The 23,744-nt window shown below is 46.2% G+C and overlaps 8 protein-coding genes across 8 annotated transcripts; 3 read left to right on the top strand and 5 right to left on the bottom strand.

The window, feature by feature from the left end:
• Window positions 1-1,304: 1,304 nt before the first annotated feature.
• On the top strand, window positions 1,305-2,453 carry TRUGW13939_02304 (uncharacterized protein; the record flags this gene model as incomplete). The annotated part of the gene is made up of 3 exons (XM_035485498.1): window positions 1,305-1,342; window positions 1,401-1,692; window positions 1,749-2,453. The coding sequence occupies 3 exons, from the start codon at window positions 1,305-1,307 to the stop codon at window positions 2,451-2,453; spliced, it is 1,035 nt and encodes a 344-aa protein (XP_035341391.1).
• Window positions 2,454-4,954: 2,501 nt separating this feature from the next.
• On the top strand, window positions 4,955-5,553 carry TRUGW13939_02303 (uncharacterized protein; the record flags this gene model as incomplete). The annotated part of the gene is made up of 2 exons (XM_035485497.1): window positions 4,955-5,419; window positions 5,482-5,553. The coding sequence occupies 2 exons, from the start codon at window positions 4,955-4,957 to the stop codon at window positions 5,551-5,553; spliced, it is 537 nt and encodes a 178-aa protein (XP_035341390.1).
• A 2,091-nt stretch (window positions 5,554-7,644) lies between these two features.
• Window positions 7,645-9,423, top strand: TRUGW13939_02302 (uncharacterized protein; the record flags this gene model as incomplete). The annotated part of the gene is made up of 8 exons (XM_035485496.1): window positions 7,645-7,921; window positions 7,978-8,067; window positions 8,125-8,140; window positions 8,195-8,366; window positions 8,431-8,498; window positions 8,549-8,669; window positions 8,738-9,242; window positions 9,305-9,423. 8 exons carry the CDS (start codon window positions 7,645-7,647, stop codon window positions 9,421-9,423), a joined length of 1,368 nt encoding a protein of 455 aa, XP_035341389.1.
• A 1,104-nt stretch (window positions 9,424-10,527) lies between these two features.
• On the bottom strand, window positions 10,528-12,387 carry TRUGW13939_02301 (uncharacterized protein; the record flags this gene model as incomplete). Its single annotated transcript, XM_035485495.1, has 2 exons — window positions 10,528-11,031; window positions 11,098-12,387. Coding segments are annotated over 2 exons (1,794 nt in total), but the record flags the coding sequence as incomplete, so codon positions are not given.
• A 707-nt stretch (window positions 12,388-13,094) lies between these two features.
• TRUGW13939_02300 (uncharacterized protein) lies at window positions 13,095-14,797 on the bottom strand (the record flags this gene model as incomplete). Its single annotated transcript, XM_035485494.1, has 5 exons — window positions 13,095-13,315; window positions 13,379-13,541; window positions 13,598-13,623; window positions 13,952-14,274; window positions 14,349-14,797. Coding segments are annotated over 5 exons (1,182 nt in total), but the record flags the coding sequence as incomplete, so codon positions are not given.
• Window positions 14,798-15,270: 473 nt separating this feature from the next.
• Window positions 15,271-17,094, bottom strand: TRUGW13939_02299 (uncharacterized protein; the record flags this gene model as incomplete). Its single annotated transcript, XM_035485493.1, has 4 exons — window positions 15,271-16,698; window positions 16,756-16,842; window positions 16,907-16,953; window positions 17,016-17,094. 4 exons carry the CDS (start codon window positions 17,092-17,094, stop codon window positions 15,271-15,273), a joined length of 1,641 nt encoding a protein of 546 aa, XP_035341386.1.
• Window positions 17,095-17,934: 840 nt separating this feature from the next.
• TRUGW13939_02298 (uncharacterized protein) lies at window positions 17,935-18,540 on the bottom strand (the record flags this gene model as incomplete). The annotated part of the gene is made up of 2 exons (XM_035485492.1): window positions 17,935-18,069; window positions 18,133-18,540. 2 exons carry the CDS (start codon window positions 18,538-18,540, stop codon window positions 17,935-17,937), a joined length of 543 nt encoding a protein of 180 aa, XP_035341385.1.
• A 560-nt stretch (window positions 18,541-19,100) lies between these two features.
• TRUGW13939_02297 (uncharacterized protein) lies at window positions 19,101-23,344 on the bottom strand (the record flags this gene model as incomplete). Its single annotated transcript, XM_035485491.1, has 9 exons — window positions 19,101-19,504; window positions 19,569-20,122; window positions 20,177-20,424; window positions 20,477-20,568; window positions 20,621-22,318; window positions 22,380-22,862; window positions 22,922-22,967; window positions 23,029-23,268; window positions 23,342-23,344. 9 exons carry the CDS (start codon window positions 23,342-23,344, stop codon window positions 19,101-19,103), a joined length of 3,768 nt encoding a protein of 1,255 aa, XP_035341384.1.
• Between the last annotated feature and the right edge of the window lie 400 nt (window positions 23,345-23,744).

The raw sequence follows: 23,744 nt of genomic DNA, 5'->3' as shown, positions 1-23,744 counted from the left end.
ACCTTCTTGGGAGTCTCGCCGCTAGAATACTTCGGCTTTGACATCTTCACGACTTGGAACCTCCCCTTAGGGGAGTAGGAGTTGGCTCTTTCTACTAAACTGTGGATGTTTGGAAATCCATGCTAGTATAATATCTCTTCAATCCGCGTATAGTGGGGTTAGAAGTTCTCCTCTAGAACCTCCGTGATTTCAACAGGATAAGGCGGGAGATATGGGATCGTCGAGGATCTGTACGGGTTTGTTCGATACAAGTATGACTCAATCGTCATTTCTCTATCGCTGTCTTGAACCTGGTTGACCTTGGACGCGTTTGGACCAATTGGTGAACATAACGCAGCTCTCAGATTGGGGATATGAATCGAAGGAAGTTGAAGGCAGCGCCATAAGGTGGCAGGAGTTCAGTGGCTCAGCCGGTCTTTCCTTCGCAGGCACAAACAACTAGGTGCTATCATCTTTGGATCTCGCTCTATTGTCGGTCGAAAACTATCGCTGTACAACGTGATCTAGCTTTCTTGTATGTTGCTGCCTGAACTAGGGATCCATGATTGCCAACTAATCTCGTTTACGTCAGGCTACGTCTTCCGGGCCATGAAAACGAGGACGTGCGCGACAAAATATGGCATCGGGATAGCCAGACCTTCAACCAGAACCAACCGAAATGGATTCTTCTACACTTGCTCTGATCAAGGAGTAACTACCTATACCATACTATTTCGGATTCGAACAGTTCGCAAAACTAGCCCATGAGCGAAATAAAATCTTCAAGACTCAGATGCTAGTGTTTACATGTCGCTTTCGAATATTACTTGGGACAAATTCATGGCTATTGACAAACGATGCCGGACCGATGGGATCAAACTCCAGCACGATGATTATCAAGCTTCTAAAACCTAGACGTGAAAAGGTGCATTTGTGGCCATACAAAAAGATAAGGTCATGAAGGGGGCAACAAGAAACTATTCTTTCAGCAGCTCGGCCGTACAACGAAGGAGGGGGCTCTAGTTGGGTCAGCTGAAGGCATGACATCGGTGATCGGAGTATCCAACACTTTAAGAACCTTGATTTTTAGGCTCTACGCTAAAATTATGACGCATATCCGACTAATCCCGATGCAAACGACCAAGGCTTCGATTTACGCCAAGGAAAATATCAGGAAGGGTTAAGCGAGATTAGTGGATTGTGTAATAGAAAACGAGGGGTAAAATAATCGGACAGACCTTTTAACACTTCTACAAAATTAGCACCTTAGTACCGTTCTATATTATTCCAAAGCTTAATCTACAAACTAGCACAAGTTTACCACTATGACAAGCCTCCTTATTACCGGTTCCACCGGATACATGTAAGTCTTTTTTTCTTAACGCAGTTTCCCTGCATTGAAATTATTGACACCCCTATAGTGGCGGCTCTATTCTTTCAACTTTATTGGCTTCAAAAAATCCATTTATCAAAGACTTGAAAATTTCTGTCCTTGTTCGGAATCCAGAACAAATTAGCTTGCTAGAGCAAAAAGGGTTGAACGTGATCTTGTTTTCAGGGCTAGATGACACAGACGCAATAAAGAAGGCAGCGAGCGAACATGATATTGTCGTCAACTCAGCCAGTGCTTTTCATCATCAATCAGCCGAAGCCATCATCGATGGTTTGGCCGAAAGGCAAAAAGTAACAGGAAGCCCAGTACATCTCATCCACGTATGATTCCCCTCCCATAAACTCTCCAATGACAGGCATTGACATGAGTGATGTAGACATCGGGAACATCGAGTCTCGGTGACCGTCCCATCACTAAAACTTATACCGAAACACGAGTCTTTTCCGATGAAGAAGATGTTTTTGCGTACGAGATTTACCGAGAAAACCTGGAAAAATATGCACAACGCACGACCGACATTGTCGTTGTCCAAAATGGCGAAGCTGCAAAGATTAAGACGTATATAATCATGTCGCCTACCATTTACGGTATCGGTAGTGGGTTCTTCAACCGCACTTCTATCCAAATTGATGCCATCATGCGTGCTGCGAAGCGCCAGGGGTTCACAACTGTCATCGGTGAAGGCAGGGGGCAGTGGGACCACGTTCACATCGAAGACTTGACTGAGCTATACGAGCTTGTCATTTCCCGAATTTTGAAAGGAGACGAGCTGCCTTCCAATAGACAAGGGATATATTTTAGCGAAACAGGTAATCACACGTGGCACGAGGTGTCGGAGAGGATTGCGAAGACAGGTAAAGAGACCGGTTTTCTGTCTTCAGATGAAGTAAGGGAAGAAACTTTAGAAAATGGTGCAAAGGCAGTTAAAAATCCGCCCGAGGTTGCTGAACTTGGATTTGCCTCTCACTCACAAACGAGGGCCAACTTGTCGCGAAAGATTGGATGGGTTCCCAAGAAAACTAGGAAAGACTTTGAGGACAGCTTCCTGGAGGAGTGGAAGATAATCGGGGACGAGAATTAGTGATTCTGGAGCTTCAAGGCATTTCAACAACACCAGAAATGCATATCACAAGTGAAAAACCCCCACAAGTGAGGGATTTCAAGATGAGATAGAAAGTTGTTAATCCGCGAGCTTACATGTAATATTTGCTCTCATGAAATGATCTAAAATAGATATACTTCCATATAAGGATATACCAGTGTCGCCAACACCAAAACAGGTGTTAAGCAACATTAAACAACGTACATGTATCAACAAAGATATCGGGGTCCACAAACCAAAAATTAAACTACCACAGCAATGCGTAGGATTAAGGAATATCTTACCCTGTAGAGGCCCTTAAAATGAAAGGACTTTCATTAGAGATATTACGTGATATGCACCATAGATTTATTTTTTGAAATTCTACAAATAGATATTATTGTATTTGTTGGGCTGAACGCGCCCCACTCCGTAGATAGATCCTGTTGCTAAAAATATAACCACAATACCAGAATCCCCACCAAGAACCTCCTTGTTGGTCATACAAGCAAAGCAGCATGTGGTACTACTACCAACAATACTACTACAGTAAACCCTGGCTAAAAGCACCCTCCCTTATAAACACCGTTACTAAGTGGGACTAAACATCCAATAAAATAGCTCTATTTAGTGCTTACAATCAGTTACAAGCACTTTGAGAGAATTTTTACTTACATACAAATGTGCTTATATCCAGGTTAACCAATAATATTGCTTTATTTGGCTTTTTTATAAGCATTACCCTGTTATAAGCACCTTGAGCGCTTGTTTTATTCGAGTGCTTATAAACAGGGTTTACTGTAGTATTCGGTTACATCCTCGGGCACTACTTCCGGCCCGCTCCCTAACATGCTCCATTCTATTTCTAGGGCTCAGATCTCCACCCAGTTCAACATAGTTGTAATTGATTGGATTTTTAGGTTAAACAAAGCTAAACATACCACGCCAAAAGGCTATCATATGACTGACTCATATGAGTCATTTCCACACTTCGGTTGGCGCCAATTTTCTCGGTTCTAAAATTGCGGAGCGGCTCGAATCGCTTTCCACTTTCAATCTAATGGGAAACAAGCGTATACTTAATTGAGGCTCTAAGGACCATGGTTGGATTGTACATCCATAAAGCCTTTGCTACTGTCAAGGCGTCTCTTAATTACGGGTTGACTTTAGGGCTAGAACTCACTAAAATCCTAGCGCAGCTTGAATTTGTCGTTTTGTACTCGGGAATCCGGAACTTAGTCTGTCGAGTTTTTCCTTGAATTATACAGGAAAACGTGAATAAACCGAGGCAATAAGACTAACGCAGCCACCTAGCACGCTAGTTACTATGTACTTCCAAATCAACGGACATTTAACGAGTTGGTCCATGGAGCTGAAACAATCCCTGCCACTTGCTACGGCTTGGCGCATGATAACGCTTCCTAACTAGTACTGAATCGCCTTTTTATGAGTGTGATAATGCAGGGTCTATTTTTCAAGAGCCTCACGGGTAGCATTTTACAACGAGGCTACTCTACTAAATAGTACTTGTCATCCAGCACCATGAAGCTTACACCAGTGGTAAGAATACTTCTGCTGAGCCATTTTTATCAGAATCATCACGGAGTAACTTGAAATGTATTCCTGGGTATGTTCCGATTCACACGCTGTGTGCAGCACAGTCGACACCGTCACGTTGCGAAATGTCTTCACAACTGTCTCTGTCTCTCTGAACTTCCTGATAACAATAACTGGCTCGCTGTATCTGAAACGGTCAGCCCAGCGTATCCTACTTCAAAAAAAGAATGGAAAAAGCAAGACGGTCCCGGTCAGGGATCTTGTGTCCTGACTCACCTTGGGCACTGTAGCGAGTTATATCTGGCGAGTACGAAAACTTCCTGGAATCGTTAGTGCTCTCATGATCTGGACAGGCGTATTCAGTCTTGCGCATCAATACTTCACAAATTCCTTCATCACGCGCGAGTCGACTCTTGGCTATTGTCCTTTCGAATACGGTGTTGTGGCCACAAACAACACTGGTTGGCCTCTGATTCTAGCACCAGATTGGCCGGCAGCGCGCCTCGTATACGAGGCTTATCTGGCGGTTCAAATAAATGGCGGAGTGAGCGGAATATACGATAAAATAAATCACAACAGCTCTCGATTCTCGCCTCAAAGCTCAGATTTGCTTGGATACTGGAATTGCATTCAGGGGACAGACAAGGTAATCCCGTCAGAGAGTTGGGACTGTATGGATACCATCGACAGTTGGATAGGGAATAATACCTCCCTGCATCCGGGCTGGGTTAGAGATGGAGGAGTATATAATAACAACGATGGAATAAGCGGATTTCTCGTCTGGTCAGCATCGGATTTTGGTCCAGCCACGACGGTAGAAGAACAGGAGACATGGAATCTGAGTGGGGTCATTGCTCCCAAACGTGGGATCAAACAGCTCGCAACAGCATCAATGTTTCAATGCAACATGGTTACCTTCTCGGCCAAGCTGGGTTCCGCCGCTAATGCTATCGGGATTCACTCTTGAAAACTGGAAATACATGGTATATGGGATTATGTTAGATACTGACCGATCTGGCTTTGGAGGTAAACTGCAATGGGTCCTAAACGGCATGACGATGATCGAAGGAAGTGGTAATAGTGCGACGCTTACGCAACCATCCGGCGAGACCTTCAGCTGCCTCGTGGACATGAGCAAGATTGGAATTAAAATATTCGTCTTACTTGCCTCCCTGGTGCTTGTCCTTGTATGCTTGATCGCGATGGACTTGTACTCACTACTCCGTTATTGGAGGGATCCAACACATGCTCGAGTTCGAGACATTCCGTTGGACTATATCTCATGGCAACTCGCAACAGTTCGGTCGACAGACGGCAATGCGAATCTGTCCGAAAAGGATCTAGGGCGATTTGGGTATCAATGGATGGATGACAAGGGTACTTTGGACTTTCAGGAGGTCGCTCCAGGGGTAGGCTCTCTTTCATTGATTGCTTTTTTGCCTTTCCCAATTTTGCTAATGAACTATCACAGGATCGGAATCTCTTGCCACTGCTTGCGGTCGAAACTAACTCCATCGCCGCTAGCAAGCGATGCGCCGAGTAGTGAGTGTCTACGGGGGAAAGTGATAGACAGTATCTATTTTTGTATATAGACCTATGTTTGAGAGAAAATCATAAATGAGCGATGTCCACGTACACGCTGTTATTGGTAGAAACTAAATCCGTAACGTCCCGACAGAGCATATGGGATCCTCATTGGCTTGTTCCCAAAATAGAACAAAAGATAGGCTAATCCGGGTAAGGACACTCGAGCCATGGATATGGGTGGGGAAAAGAGGGGGGGGGCTTAGGCTAAGCTTTTGCGTTCGCTGAGGGGAAAAAGCTTCGCTTGCTTGGCCACGCGTTATTTCCCCGTCTTGGAACGCCAACAAAGCCAAGTATGATCATTTGACTTGGCTATAAATTCGGGATTATATGTCTTCAGGATCCAATTCCAACCAATCAAGGACGCTCGTTTTTTAGTCTTTGGAATCAGCCATTCACCAGTGACTCGATCAGTCAACACAGTTTGTTTGTTTTTTTCCCTCTAGCTTACCCAAGGTATCATATCTCCGATGATCATGCTACATGTACATGAGCGCGGCAAGATGGCGCATATGATTGGTTTGTTCGGTGTCGCGGCACATATTTTTTACTCTATATGATGTGATTATGTGCGAATTCATGTTCTATAAATACCTCGCAGCCGATTGTGTTCATGTGACGAGTTTCTAGAATAACAATCCACATTTAGACGCATGAATATGCAAAAAAAAAAAAAAAGAGAGAGAAAAGAAAGAAACTCCAAATTTATGTGGATAATCTAACCCATTACAGACTAACTAATAGGCACCGTCTCCTCTGAGCAGCCTCGAGTCTTGGATGTTCCGGATCTCCTCATGCGGGGAGTTTTCTTTTCCCACCTGGAATATCAAACATGACTGGAGGAAACATTCAACTGGTGCGTACTTTGTACATGGGTCCCAGTTTAATAGTGTGCCGTCATAGGCCAACATATGTAGGGTCCCATGAGATAATAGTTGCCACATGCCGCATAGCCTTGATATTTTACACATACAAAAGCCACATGCAAGCCATATATCTATGTGTCAGATTATATATATTGCACATTAGGTAGGTGCTATTTAATAATTAATACCTTGTATCATAATAATTTATCACCTAGGTATTAGTAAGAAACTATTCTACGCGAACTAGTGTCGGATATGATGGGTTTTCGTCATCGGCTAACTAGGTTCGTACATTCGTAGCTACTAGTAGGTTTTAGCCGGATGTATTCCGTGCACGAAGATTTAGGGTGGCGGGCCTTTGGCCTTTGTTCTCCTCAAATGGGGAATAAGTAGGGCGCAGGTATTACCATGTTTGTTTAGACCGCATGGAGGATCAACCGGCACATGTAACCAATTTGTCTAGTCCCTTTGCATACCTTGACCGCTACATATCCGTGACCTAGATCAAAAACAGCTTGTGTTTAAAAATAAATGATCTTCGGCTACTATGGTCTTGATATCTACATAACCGAAATTATAGAAAGAAAGGTCTGGGCCAATCAATCGTACATATTCACCATTCATGTACAATGGTCGAATTTCATCACATCTAGCTCTATAGCTATATGTTGTATCCATCTATCAATGTCACCGCTCAATGCACTCACTAAATTTGCACGGACCTGTCATAATAGTGGTCTATCGGCGTGGATACCGAGAAATTGAACACGACTCCATAAGTCGATTTGCTAACAGTGATATTGGCATTTAGTGGCATGCTGGATTAATATCTAGTTTTGATAGTGTCGGTAGCCTAGTGCTACTTCCTATTTGAGTTTCGTGAGGGGTTACTCCGCACTTGCGACGATGTTGCAGCCATGAGCATATCCCTATGTTGGCAAAGTGGGATTTCATGATTACGGCCTTCTTTTGGGGATCGTTCGAGGTTTATTCCTTTTTGGGCTGCGTTATTTACGCCTTCCCTGTGTGGTTGCAGAAAGAAAATATGACAACCAAGGAAGATCAAAGGGTATAAATTAGGGGGGAATTCCGCTTTGGAATTCGATGCTCGGAGTCTGTAGTACAAGAGTTTTCCTAAACCTACCTTCCCTGGTACTTGAGGATATTGAATCTTTGTTCTCATTATGTTTAAAGAGACTTTCTACCTTTCGGCTATCCTGGCAGCCATTGCCAATGCAGCTCCGGCAGCAGTAGCTCCTTCTAATCCCCTACGAGGAGGCGAGGGGCTCATCGGATACTCACCAAGCAACACCATATCCAATGAGAATACCGAAAGCATTTCATACCAGCTTGCTCCCAGTCAAACACAGGACGCCGACATTGGGGCATATCTTGACTTCTCTACCATTGATAACCCACAGCCAATTCGTGGATCTCTAGGTGGAACAGATCCTGGACCTCGTCCGTGTTTATCTTTTCTTGATATCTTCTGTACCTTTAGCTGATTGACAGTCCAGGTAATTTGAACTACGATAGAATCAACCCAGATAAATTGGCTCCTCCGGGAACGGATTCGGGCGCTACCATCAACGCACAATGGCCTCTAGGTAAGTTAGCCGTTGTTTGGTCAGGTTTATGATAGTAGAAAGCTAACATTTAGACAGGACTGAGCCACACCAAGTTTGTTCACCTACCCAAGAAACTTCCAAATCCGAAGTAACATGGGGAACGTAGATTAGGAAAGAGTGGTGCCGGATGGTCTCGCCAGGAGAACATTGATGTCATGCCCGCAGCTACCCTGATGGCCGGTGTAGATATGCGACTTGAAGCTGGTGGATATCGAGAACTGCATTGGCATGTGGCTAGCGAGTGGTCAATTGTCTTGAATGGATCGTGCCGAATTCAGGTAAGTTCACCTGACTTGGATATATTGTTTCTTTATTTGTCAATTAACCCACGTATACATGTAGGCTGTCAATGAGGATGGACAGACGTTCATTGACGATGTTGGAAAAGGCGATGTTTGGTTCTTTCCAGCGTATGAATACATATTTCGAGGTGATAATTTTCGGTGCTAACTTTATTTAGTGGAATTCCGCATAGCATCCAGGCATTGGACGACGGTGTTGAGTTCATGCTTGTCTTTGATGATGGGGATTTCTCCGAAGATAACACGTTTCTTGCGTCGGAAATATTTGCCCACAATCCAGTAAGTCAATATCAAAATAGGCTGCGATTAGAATCTGTACACTAACCATTTCTTTCCATTATTTTTAGAAAGAAGTTCTGTCCAAAGACCTCGGCGTGCCAGTCTCGGCCTTCCAAGACCTTCCTGAACCGAATCTCTTCATCTTTCCCGGAACACCAGCCCCGAAGGATATCGAGGAGCAAAATGTAACTGGTTCTGCAGGTAGCGTCCCAAAAGCTGAAAGCTACTCTTACCACTTCTCTGAACAACCCGCCGAAGAGCTCGAAGGCGGAAGTGTCAAAATTATCGACCCGTTGTCGTTCCCTATTGCCAAGGACTTTTCTGCAGCTCTGGTCACTGTCAAGCCAGGCGGGCTACGTGAGATTCACTGGCATCCAACCAGTGATGAGTGGACATTTTTCATCCAAGGTCAAGGGCGTGCGACAGTTTTTACTCCACCTAGTGATGCCACCACTTTTGACTTTATGGGCGGTGATGTGGGATACTTTCCACAGTCTAACAGCCATTATATTGAGAACACTGGAAGCGAAGATCTTATTTTCCTCGAAGTTCTTCAGGCGGATCACTTTTCTGGTGAGTGCTGTTTACCACTTGGCCTTTTGTTGAAGATCACAAACTAACTTTCACCTAAAAAGATGTCTCCCTTGCCCAGTGGGTTGGCTCAACTTCGAAGCAAATCATTCAGGATACGCTGAATCTATCAAACGAAACTTTGAGCAAGCTGTCAACCGAGAAGAAGACGGTGGTTTTGTAGGCTGTCTTTTTGACTATGATCTACTAAATACGGCTCTTGTCACACTCCTCCTCTTCTGGCAGGGGTCCTATTTAATTCTCAATCGTGGGGGGTTTTTTACTGGAATTATTTTCTCTCGTTAAATTCATAGGTTGTGGTCAGCTATCTAAAAACCACAATCATTCTACTCATACTAAATTCTTGGCTAACCTGCCAGGACAAACAATATGGGTTTATTTTTCTTAATGTTCAACGTTCTTGGTGGTTTACATGATTTTACTAATAACCGTCATATTGAATATACTTGCCATACCTTCTCAATCTTTGACTTGATCTAATACCCTTCTTGCCCAAGTAGGCATACCATCCTAAAAAGGGATATATTTATTTTCCACAAATGATTTCTAGGTTCTTCTGTATACATGATTTTTAAATTAACATAAATTTTTATTTATTTAAGACCAATGCGCCCTCGCACTTTTCCTTTCGTTGAAACTTGCCAAAAGCCGAAATTTAGCAACACTTCCCATTTGCAACCCTTCAACTGGCTTCGGTTTCTCAATTATTTTTGAGGCTCTGTTTTAGTCGAACTAGAGTTCTCTACCGCTCGAAATCTGGGTAATGGAAAAAAGCATATCCTACTGTCCTAAATCCAAAGAAAAAGTAATGAGATTTACACGTATATAGTTGCTCGATTAGGTGTACTTAATATTAACATAAGAAAAAGGAAAGTGTATTAGCAATTAATAAAAGTAATCAAAAGGCACCATGAACATGACAATAATCAGACCATAGGTGACCCCTTCATTCGCCCAAATAAGGTCGAACTCCACTCATTGATGTCACTCGATACCCCCGCGGCTATTTGTCGATGACTTCTGATATTAGCCCCAAAAGAGAGTTTCCCTGAAGCGACACTAAATTTAGCGTTTATACATCATAAATTTGGAACACAGCTGGAAAAAAAAAATACCGATAAGTCAATAAGATAAAACCCCGTAATGGTACCTGCCGCTTTGATCGGTATTGTCTCCGAAAGGCGAGTTGATTGTGCCATGTAGTCGGAGATGGTGGCATAATGACACCTTCCCTTGTTTGTAGAAATCTTCATGATTGCACTACGTTTTAGTATAGATCAAATGAAAAGTAAACATCCAAAATACTTCGGTGTCTTACCCCAAAAGCAAGGAGTCGAAGTGGGCCGAAACAGCGAGATCCCGGGATGCAAATTTCCAAATTTGTAATTCTCTCTCCCCGTGGTCCGTCAATTTTAAAACAATAAGTCTTAAATCCAGCATTGATGTCCGTTCTAATTGGTCCCAGACTGTGAACTGGGATCTGATCCGTGTTGTAAGCGAATTGGAGAGATATCTGAGTACCTTGTATGTTTACAATAATCTCAGTCAGGTTTGGAAGGTAAACGCCACCGCGACCTCCAAACAGAACCCAATGGTTAGGATATTCCGAGGAAAAGTGTTCTACCTTGTAACATCTGTAGTCGGAGATTAATAAATCCTCTTCCGGGATATCAGGGTACCAAACATTAGTTTCTCGCTGGGTTCTCTCTTTCGCAAGCAGACCAGTTGTAGGTCGGTCGGTGTTGAGTACAAGACCAACAATTTTCCATCCCTATACAAAGCGTGAACATGATATTCTTAAAAACGAGCCATATCAATGAATTGGGGCGTCACTTACGTCGTATTGAACTTCTAATGCTGTGATATCCCAAGACGTCACCAAATTCATAGTTTTCGGATAGCCATCTGGACAGCCAATCCATTCGGAAACATGTGTTTGGTCCTGCTTAACCTGTATGGCCCGGACTCCATATGAATCTAGTGCCACAATGAAGCCCTTGAAGCCTGTGACTTCCACAGTCAACACCTGATTATCTGCCCAGTATCCCATTTCACTGGAAACTCCTTTAGATGAAGTAAAACCGATTCCAGTGATATAGCTGTCTTTTCCCAGCTTTGCAAAGGAGAATTTAAACTGGCAAACAGATGCAGGAATCTTGGCTTTATGGCTATAAAGCCAACAGCATGTGTGGGACCTAGTCGACATCTCATGCTGGGAAAGTTTATCGTGATATTCTGTCCATGCAGCAGAAATAGACCTACTTTCATCACAAGGGGCGTGATTGGAGGGATGACTGAAATTTTCCCTCCAATTAATATCCATTATATCTTTGATCAAATTAACTGCCTTCCAGACTCTCTTCCTGTTGGAAAACGTCCTGGAGCTGACCCAGCCACGTGTACGCTGATACAACCATTGCCAGTTATAACCTCGTTCATTGATGTTGTGACATTCAAAAAGCCAGTGGCGTTCTCCGTCTGGAAGTTTAAACCTAGAAGCCCAGAAATTTTGGTTCCGGAAGACATGCGCAAACGATCGAGACGCAAGGCGAAGGTTGAACAGGTCTGATTGTGGCATCAGAGTTGCCATCGTGTCGCAAATTTCTTGCGGCAATTTGTCCATTACACCCTTTTCTCCTGACGTGGTTGAGATAACCGAAAAGGGGTGCTCTTGAATGGGAGTTTTAGGAGCTTCTTCTAGAAGGTCTTTGATCAAAGGCACATTGTATGGATCCGCAAGGGAATCATCTTCCTTCTCAACAAGAGTATCTGTCCACAGAAAATACTCCGAAACATTGCGGTAGTCACCATAGTAGTTCGAACCTGAAGCTCTGGCCTCTTCCATTTGCTGCTCACCAAACGGCGGCATCGACCTGCAAATGTCCCAGAGTCGAGTGGTGGAAATTTCCTTTGGCTTGAAGGCCTCGTTCAAAAGCTTCCAGCATGACTCGTGGAAAACATACCCATTCTTTCCTTCTATACATCTATAGCCCGGGTTAGCTCCATCGTCAGCTTCCCGCCGTCTTCCATAATTTAAAGGAGCACCGTATACAAGTCCGAAGTCGCCACTGTACACGCCGACTCCAGAAACAGCACAATCTTCGTGCCTCCAGTGAACTAATTGAGACTTGAAGTCAGAGTGGTTGAGATATAGAAGCGCAGTAGAGGCTCACTTATGCGATATTGACTTAGCCAGAACAGAGGAGCGTCGGGGGGACAATTATGAACAAGTAAACCACAAACAACACACATGTGGTCAAAATCACACATGTTGATTCTTGGTTCGACAGCGGATGTTTCTTTGTGTAAGTTGAATGAAATGAGAGAACAACTGCATGTATGAAACATTGGAGTAGATTATAAACTGAGTCACTTTTAAATGAGTCAACAGTACATGTAGCAAAGAGTCATCATGCACACATCAGCAGAAAAAAAATGACAAGGGCAAGTACCGGAAAGACATTTCAACTTCAAGAATCTATGTAATAAATACTTTATATGATGGCAGGAAGTGGCTTTCTAGGCGATCGGATCATCTGGTTTTCCCACCTGGCTATCAAAGTCTCTGTACTACCATCATCCTACCTACCTCGGAGCTTCTCAAAATAAATTTAGTAATTTCTTGTTTTCCTTAAGGAGGTCTATTACCAACATTTGAAGGTAAACTAAGCCTATCGTATGCCATTTAGGATCATAATTATATACCGTATAAATAATCAGTCTTCTCCTTCAAAGAATAGGACATACTATTGTAGAGCGTAAACATTTAAAAGTTGAGTGTATTATGAAATTACAGTTACTTTAAAATAAAAAAAAGTGTGTATATACAGACTGCTAACTTTTAGCATGTGTATTTTGCTCCTTTTGTTGCACTTTAATACCCCTTATGCACCACTCATCGTATACCATTTCCTCCGCCGTTGGCCGATCCTCCGGGTTCCACTGCAAGACCGATCGGATCCATCGAAAGAAACCTTCTTTATCCTCGCCTTCAATGTCAGCTCCTAATTTTTCCACTGTGATTTCAGGGATTGGAGCCAGGTCTTTCCAATTTCCTAGATGGCGATATAATGTTAGCAACGGGCCATTCACTCTATACATTAGTAGGGGCAGCGAACCATCATCGTCCCAAAAGACAGAGCTCAGCTTGTGGCATGCACGAAATTCCGGTGGCGGGGGACCAAGAAGTGCAATCATCTCAGCAAGGTGGACTCGGTCATCAAAGATTCCATCTGCATTTCTGCCATCAAACAACGTACGAGGACTAACAATGTCCCAAGCCTTTTTGCTCCATTAGTAAAGGGTGGTCAATGAGGAGCAGGCTGAGATCTACTTACAACCATGGCGGCACTCCAAATATCCACTTTATAATCTCATTTTCCTTTCATCATAACCTCCGGAGCTCTGTACGCATTTGGCATGATATTCCCCATCATGGTTTTCAACGCCAAATCGAGCTTCTCCAAAATCAGTTAATAGAGGAAGCCCATTGCTAGGTGGAAATCCTGAGGATTTATAGACCGTCCTGTTTTTTAGTACTTTCCTAGGCAAAGGCGCGTTAAATTGTTGTTCCTCGTAGTTGGATAGCGTTTCTGTGTCAGGTGCAGGGAGGAGTAAGTTTTTCAATTGTAGATCTTTCCTTATAGCATTAATTTTCAATTCCAATCTGTTATTTTAAAAAGGGATCTTACCTGTATGAACTACTTTGGCCTGACAATGCAAGAAATCCAAAGAGACAAGCAACTGTCTCAGACACCGTTTCATGCTTTCGAGATCCATTGATCGATTGGGCATGAACTTCATCACGTAATCTGCAGTTATCCCTAGAGGTTCATGAACAAGGCAGATATGAGAGCTATGCGGGCCTTTTATCACAAAATGGTCGATGAGCAAGCGAATCCATTTTTTACCAGGGTGCTTTGTCTCTATGCAGTTGAAGTGCTCATAGATGCCCAATTCTCGATGTCGGTGTTGGCCTGCGACGTACACTTTCAAAACGACATATTTGGAAGAACTGGTTCGAGATTGCATTAGTCCCCTACTTTCTCTGAACTCTCAGTAACAATTTCAATAATTTCGAGCACTCACAGCAAATCCCGGCCAAACCACACAGTGGATGTCACTCCATAGCCCACTTTGGCGATTGTTTGATATCGGTCGTTGAGTATTTCTCCCTGCTGAACAGGATAATATTTCTCAGGCTGGTAAGTTGGAAGAGTCTCTTCTTCAATTTCTATATTCGTGTCTAACAATTCGAAGCCAGAAACTGGGAATTTTCGAGGAACAGATGTCCATTGTGAGGACGGTGATGAGGCGATAGTACGACGCGGTGTGTGGTTCACAGGGATCGATTTGAGAAGCGGATTTGACGGTGGACGACAGTATAACGGCTGGAAGATATTATATTTGCATAATTTGCGAGCATATCGTGGGATTCGCTTCATTTTGTTGTCCAAATTCACGGCACTGGCTGTTATAAAGGACTGAGCTGCCTGAAAAGGAAGACTGTTGTCGCATGTCAACTGCCACCCAATCAGCTACTTATATTAGCAACACTAACCCTTTTTAGTATATGATAGATTTGAGTTTAAGTGAAGATGGATTAAAGTACTTATACAAAATTATACAATATGACATTGGAACTCTAGTATAGAGTGGATACATACATGTGTTTATTTCAGGGCATTTCAAAATCGAGATCTCTACAGCACTCAACCTAACTCCAATTTAGCACTGACTTCTACAGAGCAGTCACGACATTCTGAAAAATGATGAAAAATATCATTCATGATTTATCCATCTACACTAACGCCGGCCGATAACACCACAAGTCAAAACAGCCCATGGATCCCAGTATAGTAGGATCCTTTTTAAGAAAAATAAAAGAGAGAAAAGTAAATCTACAGTAATAAAGCCATGTCCGACCTCATCGGTGGCCGATATTACAAATAGGAAGAGGGTATGGTATGAATAAACATGGCAAGAGTAGGAAATTAGGGAGAGACAGAATTTACTTGGTAGGGCAGCATTGTTTGTCGGGGCACTCATCACCGCATTCCAACAGACAAGCACTGCCCTCGAGAACGCTGCTGGCACTGCTCGAATTCTGGTTGTTTTTGTTGTTGTTCGAATCAGAGCCGTTGGCGTTCGACGGAGGGGGTTGCTGTTGACCAAAAAATTCCAGGTCGGTTGTGATGAATTCGGGCTGGATGGTGGACGAGTGGATGCCATAGGCATGCAGACAGCGGCGAATTTCCTTGGCGAGCTTCATGTAGCTATCGGATCCTTCGTCTTTAATCTCGCTGCCCACTTGGACGTGGATCGAGGCAACCAGTTTGGTATCGCTGAGCTGCCAGACGTGCAGATGGTGCGAGCTGACGACACCACGGATGCTGTTGATGTCTTCTTGGATGTGATCGATGCTCATACCGGTAGGCACGGCCTGTAGAAGAATTCTGGAGGCGGCCTTACAGAGTGGAAGCGCCGAGCAGAGGATAATGATGGTGATGATCAGCGAAATGCCAGGGTCAACGTAGTATCGCCACGAGTAATCGGTCAGCCAGATGATCAGCGCGGACGCGATAACCCCGATGTTGCCAAGAGCGTCGCCCAAGACGTGCAAAAAGACGCCTTTCATATTGAGGTCGCCATGCGAATGTCCGTGGCCATGGCCCTTTTTGTCCGATTGTGGCTGGGCATGGTTGTGATGGCGGTGCGAATCGTCTTGAGGTACTTTAGATGCCTTGTGGTCATGTCCGTTGGTATAGCCGAGTGTCTGTCGGTCCTTGCCTCCTAGCAAACTAGTTTGCTCAGTAACCGGGCCTTCTTCATCTTGGGCAGCGTCTGACTCGATGGTCGACTCGCTGTCAGATTGTCCAGCCGACAGGATGGTCTGATAGCGCTCAGCGGGATGCACTTGAATCTCCTCCAGGCCACCAAACCCGCGTTGCTTTGAAGTACTGTAACCACGAGAACGGCGGTTGGCACTGGTTTCTTGCTGTCGATTTCTGCGCGATGTCGAGGGAGAGCCTGGGGCGCTGTCACCAGTGCCTATGATCTGCGGCCGTTCGCCGACATCAGGCTCATCTGCACGATGGACACCAACCACGTTCTCCGGCATTATACTCGCAACAGTGTTCCTCTCATCGGCCATCTTCTGCGTCGTCTGCTCGTAGGCATGTCCGTCCTCCATGTCAGCTTCTGCGCCGTGTGCATGTTCGTGGGCATGTCCACCGGGACCGTGCGAGTGTTCGTGGAAAAGCAGGAGGCCGACGATGTTGGACACCAGGCCAGCACAGCCAACAACCATGACCATTGCAGGTTTCTTCACTTCCTGTGGCTCGAAAAGGCGTTGGACTGCTTCGAGGAAAATCGACATGCACAGTGCGACCAGGAAAACGCCGTTGACCAGGGCACCCAGGGTCTCGGCACGTTGCCACTAGAACAGCGTCAGTCAGCGGGAGATAAAGCTTGGTGAGAAAAGGTCTGCACTCACGCCATAGGTGAAGGTTTTCGAGTTGGATTCCTGGTTGGCGACCTTGACAGCCCACAATCCGACAATCAACGAAATCACATCATTCAGCTATTCAACAAAATGAATTAGCAAGTCAATTTCCCTTCTATCCGTCAATTCCGCAGAGACATACCATGTGAAACGAGTCAGCAACGAGGGCGAGTGAATGAACGGCATAACCTGAATAACCTCCGATTAGCAAATTTTCTTCCCTTTTTTGGGTCCGCCAAAGGATATCATACCGACAGTCAGCTCCAGCAGGAAAAAGACGGTATCAATGACCAACAGGATGATAATCCTGTTCGACTTGGACAGCCCCATGGTCGGGGTTGACGTTGGCTCTTCTGTTCAGCGCGCGCTCGAGGGCGCGGAGTGGATGATGGCGGACGAGGCCAGAATGATCGGCGCGGGATCGCGCATGTACCGACGTCGAACTTGCAGCCGAGGATGGCTAGCTGATTAGTTTCAGAGGCAAAGGTAGCAAGCACATCGACCGAGAGTGGAAGATTGATTGTAGCAGGCGGGAGAATGGCAGCCAGGTAGGTATTCTTAAGGTCAGACAGTCAGAAAGAAAGAAGGGCCGCGGAATTCTCGCCCCCCTCACATGGCTGGCGCGACCAGCCTGACGCAATCATCTTTCTCGGCTGTTGCGTCCCGGGGGCTCGCCACTTACATACTATCATCATAATATTGATATTGATATTGATATTAAATATTAAATATTGTTACATTATACGAGCATTCTGCATATTTCTGGATAAAGGCTGCATCCACCCATTCTTCGCGCGCGCGCTTTGCGGATTCTTGATAACAGCACAGCCCTTTCTTCGTGCTGCCAAGGGTCTATCTTACTCCTGCTGACTGTACCACTCTGAGTTTGGCTGGATTTTCTTGAAACATCCCACTCATCGATCCTTTGCAGACTAATGTCTGAATACGCGCCATATTAAAGCGTTTTATTATAGCCTGTCGATCATAGCCCAGTCTCGGCTGTCCGTCATCCAACTAATTAAGTAGGTAGCTTTTATCTGATTGATATGATCGTTATTGATTACTCTGGCATAAATCACTGATTCATGGGTCCATGGCCTAATTACATAGCCTACATCGTAGCTGTGTCGTATCCAAAATCATGTACATCCACCAAGACAAGCTTCGTGCTTACAGGAACTTGCTAGCCAGACCCAAAAGCCCAGATGGGCCACCGGTCCCTCCCAGACCACTGCCCTGGCCCTTGGAGTACATCTTGAACGCCATTGCGGCGGCCGAGTTGATGGCAGACTGCTTGTCGCCGGACTATACAACCATACCCATTAGCTCATTACTCTGAATCGGGGAAGAAAAGAAATCCAAACTCACCGAGCCGCCGTGCTGGTCAAACAGCTTCTCGGCCTCAGACATGGCCAGCCCAATCAACTTGTTCTGGCCGCCACCGCTGCTAGAGTCACCAGAGCCGCCAGAGCCTCCAGTGAACTTCTTCAATGCCTCCAGGGCGGCACCAGCGCCGAGCTCGTTGGAGTTGGCGGGGGCATTGCCTTCACCGTACAGCTTCCTGTGCGACTGCACGGCGTGGTCCTCGTCGATGTCCTGGTTCGCGTAGTCGCCGTGGTTCTGCTGCAGGTGGTTGGCGGCTTCGTTGAAGTAGGACGAGGAGCTGCCATGGTGGCTCTCAGCGTGGCCGGCCAGGTCTGAAAAGTCAGGGCCGCTGGCGCCATAGTTGCCGCGGTATTGCTGGTCGCCGTAGGAGTCGTTGTTGCCGTAAGACATGGTGGGTATGGGAGTTAGTGTGGTGGTGAGGGGTGGTTTGAGTGGAAGGCAGAGAGAGATTGGAAAGAAGAATATCAACAAGAGAAAGGCCGCGTCGACAGTGTTATATGACTCGCTCTCCAGCTGCTGGTGTGGCGGTGCAGCAATAGAGGGGTACGCGACGCCGGGCGGGGCTCCAGCCTATCCTCAGCCACGCCACCGCCACAGCAGACGTCATCGTCAGGCACCAACAATAATACAATAAAAATAATAGGGACAAGAATAGTAAATGTGCACAGCTTTTGCATGTTTGGAAATCTACCTATTCAGAAAGAGGAAATAGAAAAAAAAAAAGAAGAAGAAGAAATAAAAAATGGACGCAAAAGAGAATCTGTTCACCACGGCAATGATATGCTCTAGAATAAAGGGCCATAGAATCCAAAGAGTAAACAGAAAGAGAAAAAAAAGCAATGCGACGAGTCAAACTCGCATCGACAGAGCTGTGCAGTACCAGACAAACAGGTAATCAGCGTGCGGGTATGAAGGAAAAACATCGCGCAAAGAAGAAGAACTCCCCTCGCTCACCAGTCGTCGTCGTCGTGTTGTGCCGGCCGCATAGCACTCTGTCTTTGCCTCAGAGCCTCGGCCAATCCCCCTGCCAGGCTGGCATTCGAGCTGCTGTTGGGCGTGCCTCGGCCGCTAGCTCCAGACGAGTCTTGCGAGTTGACGCTCACTGCGCTGTCTCGCGTAGGCGGTGCGAGCGGTTTGCGTCCACCAGCAATCGGTCGTTTCGCAGGAGGCGCCGGAGGAGCAGGCTTGGCTTTTGCAGCAGCAGCTGTAGCTATCGTGCCATTTGTCGCTGCTTTGGCGGCTGGTGGAGGGGGAGGGGGAGCTGGTTTGGGGGCTGCAGCGACGATTTCTTCAAGATACGCTTCGGGAGTCCATCCCTGGGCCGAGGTTGTGGTGTTCATGCACAACCACCATCCTGTAATTCACTTATCAGTAATGCAACAAAAAAATATGAATATGACTGGGGGTAAACCACGTACCGTTTCCTTCCTTTGATACAATCTGCACCACCTCGCCTGCGCGAATTTCGAGCTCGTTAGAGCGCTCGCTAGAGAAATCATACAAGACCTTGGCACTGGGCTTCTGGGGAGCGGCCGGAGCAGCTGCCGGCGGCGGTGGTGGAGGCGGCGCTCGGACAGAGGCTTGCGATGAGGTGCGATTGTGCGAAGCTGCCACGGCGGCCACTGGTTGAGGGACGATGCGCGGTTGGACTGCTGCAGCGGTTTGAGATGACGCTGCAGGAAGTGCCTGCGGAGTAGGGCGAGGAGTAGGACGAGGAGTAGACCCGTTAGGACGACTGCCGCTCAGTTTCGAAGGGCCGCCACCAGGACCACCAGGACGCAGCAGTTTACCCTTGGTAACTGGCCTGGCAGCAACCGGCTTTGGTCTTGGAGTCGGTTTCGACACAGAGCTGGCAGGCTCGCCAGGCCCGGTGTGGATGGTGCTACTCTTGTATGTGTCGTCACGAGCAACGGTCGAGTCCTTGACTGCTTTGACCGTTGCAAGCTTTCCGGGCTTCTTGTTGTATTCGATTCTACACTTTTGTCAGCAAATACAAAACCTTTGGGCAGCTTCGGTATAAACTCACGTTTCACCAATTTTCAGGTTCAACTGGCCCCGAAGCACGGTCGACAGGTGGGTGAAAAACTCGGTCTTGAAAATACAACTGAGGAGAGGATCCGGTTCTTGCGCGCCAACGACAATAGAGAACCAATCATCCTTCAAGTTTGACGTGCTGATGTATTTGATAGCGCCAACTGCAATCGTCCGTTCCGAAGAAATCGACAGTTGGTTGTTCACCACCCCTTGGACAACCACGTACACGTGTCGGGAGGTCTACCTAGAGTTAATATAGTTCACAATACGCCAAACCGATTCTCAGACTTACCAGGACAAGAATACGAGGCATCGGTTTACTTGATCGACCAAATTTGGTCACCAAAAGCTCACACCGGCAGGAAAAGATGACAGAATCGGAGCCTGTTTGACATTAGCGAGGAAATTGTCTTGATAGGGAAAGTAGATTGCTTACCACCGAGTCCAATACTACTGTTGATAACCTCACCAGGGCCACCCTTATTGCCAATGCCAATATAATCTCCCATAAAACGTCGCGAGCCAAGTAAACTCATACGACGGCGTTCCTTTTTATGTTGAAGCACCTTATGGCCTTGGTCGCGAAATTTAATGAATTCCAGACCGCCAGTAACCCGACGCCAGAAACGCTGGATTCTGATCGCGCATTCAATACGGTACCGCAGGTAGTTGCGCCAGGCCCGTTGGATGCGGATGGCCATGTTGTGCCAGTAGCGATCTCTCATGTGTTCTAGAGCAAACAAGGTCTCTGGGGTCTTGATAAAGGCTTTCGTCACACCCATCTGGTACTCTTCAGCGGGAATACCAGTGTCCTTGAGGATTTGGCGGGCACCAGACTCGGCGTCCCCAGTCCAAGTGTAGTCACCAGCATATGAAGTATGCTTGGACAAGAGGTAGAACCGTTCAACAAATTTGTCAAATGTCTGTCGATAAGCAAACCCGGCGCGACGAATGCGGACGTTTTCTTGCAGACCGAGGTACTTGATTTGATGCATCACATTGGCCCCGTTGTATTCCGTCGGTGACTTGTTCTCGTTCGGTTTGATTGTCCGAATGTACGAAGGCTGGCATTTCATCAAGGTAGTCACAAGGTCGTTCGCGGAAGCTTTAATCTTGTCACCAGCGGTGGGCGGTCGTCGCTTGTCGTCCTGGTTGACTTGGTTGGGGAACAGAACATGCAAGAAATCATTGCTAGAAGATCCCACAAGATTGAGTAGATCCTTCAGCAACTGATCCTTGTTCTTATCCGTCATTCCTTCAACCGAATAGCTGACATCACCGGCATAATGCTTGATAATGAACTGACCCTGGCGGTTCTCAAAGTTGGGATTCTGGCCCAGGAAGTTCAGTCGTCCGACAAAAGTCTGGTCTGCAGCTGACGAATCTGCGTGGGCCGTTGCGCATGCGTCGTTCAAGGCCGCAAACACACCGGGTGGACGCTTGTCCTCGATCAACGAGCATACCACCTTGTTGTCAAAGTATTTGATCGGAGTCCACTGGATCTGCTCCCGGGCGTATTCCTCCTGCTCAGCCTTGAGTGTCAATTGAATGAAAATTTGCTGCAGCTTTTCGTTGACGTAGTTGATGCACAATTGCTCAAAAGAATTCTTTTCAAAGATTTCAAAACCGTAGATATCAAGGATACCAATCGAGTTGGTGACTGCGCCTTTGGCGGTCAAAGACATGTTCAGCCGCTCCACAATCCAGTCAAACAGGTTAAAGTAAAGACCCATGGCCAAGGCATCGCGCACGGCATTTGCCTGGACACGGTTCAACGGGACTTCGTAGACGGATCCTCTGCGGCCTCCTCGGGCAGTTTCGACAACTCGAATGGTGAGTGCCTTGTTTACTTGGGCAGAGTCAACCTCGAGCAGATAAGCGACAAAGTCGACAATAGATTGGTCGGTGATTGTCGCATGGCTCTGGTCGTCTTCTGTAAACTGGACATTTCCCAGCCACAAAATAGCGGCAAGAATTCGGAAGATATTGTCTTGTTCGGCTTGCGCCAACCCGATAATTCTCATCGCTTCGAGGGTGTCATTAAATTCGGATGCATCATCGATGCCCTGGACGTCAAAGCATTTCGAACGGCTTGTGTAGAGATATGACTGAGGCTGCTGGATACCAAAGTTGTCTGCCAAAGGAGATGATCGTTAGTTAAGAACAGAACTGCGTCTAAACGGGTGCATGCTCACCTCGATAGGCTTGCGGCGCGGCCTTGGTGAGTTGGTAGAAAATATGAAAGTTTCGCTCGTTGGTGATCTGGCTGACTACTCTCGTTTTCTCCAACAGGTAATTTGTGATCTTGGCACCAATCGGCTCTCCTTGGCCGTTGAATTCCAGTTCGAGATATTTACCGAACCGAGACGAGTTGTTGTTGCGCAAGGTTTTGGCATTACCAAAGGACTCCAACAGCGGATTTGTCGCAAGCACCATATCTTTTGTTTGCTGGATAGAACTGTCCGAGCCACCCGATACACTTGCGATATACTGCATCAACCTTTTCGCGGCTTCTGTCTTCCCGGCCCCGGACTCTCCTGAGATAATCACACATTGATTATCTTTATATGCATTCATGTTGTAGTATGAGGCTTCGGCAATGGCGAAGACATGGGGAGGCACTTCGAGTCGGTTCTTGCCTCGGTAGGATTCGAGCACTTGATCGGTATAGATACCAACTGGACCATGGTTAGTTTTATCTCGGCTTGCCGACGGGACGGACACGTTTTCGACATACGATCTCGAAATGGATTGACAGACACCAACACATGGCCGATATAAGTCTGCATATAACATATCAATAACCAAAAAGCAACTTCATCGGAAATGTGGGGGCCACCGTACGTAGATCTCTTTGTTTTCGAATCGCAACTTGAGGTTATCGTTAATTGCCTCATTCGACACTTTGCTCAGCAACGTGAGATCCGAGACACCGATTTCCTTCTTCTTTGTACTTTCAAAGGCAGCCTTTTTCACCTGCGGCTTGCCTTTTGATTGTCGGCCATCTCCAATGTCGGCCTGCGCCTTGGATCGGCCGAAACCGCGACTACGCTTTTCACCACCACCAGGACGTCGGGATTGGCCCTAAAACAGAGAAACAGGGACATTAGTATTGAAAGCATATATCAGCGCATGGTTTCAGGCCGCGGCGACGAACCATTTTTCATGTACGCGAGGCGTTGCGCCAAATTCCACAACCAAATCTGACGTATCAATTCCACGGTGGTCTGTCCGGAGGGAGGAGGTATAGACAAAACTGGGGGGGGTAGGTGGATAATGACCCTGTACAACCCAGAAGCGTTGTCTATATTAAATGCGATGGGAGAAAGAAGAAGAAAAGAACACAAACCGGGGAGGGAGAATGTAAGCAAAGAGAGTATGTAAGTGGGTGGTGGCAGTAAAAGTTGTTACGGAGGTGCCTGTCAGGTCAGTCAGTCTGGACCCAACCCATGATGCTAGCACGGCGGGGGCGCTTAATATCCGCGGTCACTGCGCCACACACTGGAACCAGCCGCTGCCCACAACGCGTCATCCCTTTTTTTTTTTTTTAATAATAGATC

Source organism: Talaromyces rugulosus, chromosome I, assembly GCF_013368755.1.
Source record: "Talaromyces rugulosus chromosome I, complete sequence".
Lineage (NCBI taxonomy): Eukaryota > Fungi > Ascomycota > Eurotiomycetes > Eurotiales > Trichocomaceae > Talaromyces > Talaromyces rugulosus.
Note: the sequence above shows the minus strand (reverse complement) of the source record. Positions and strands in the feature narration are given on the sequence as shown.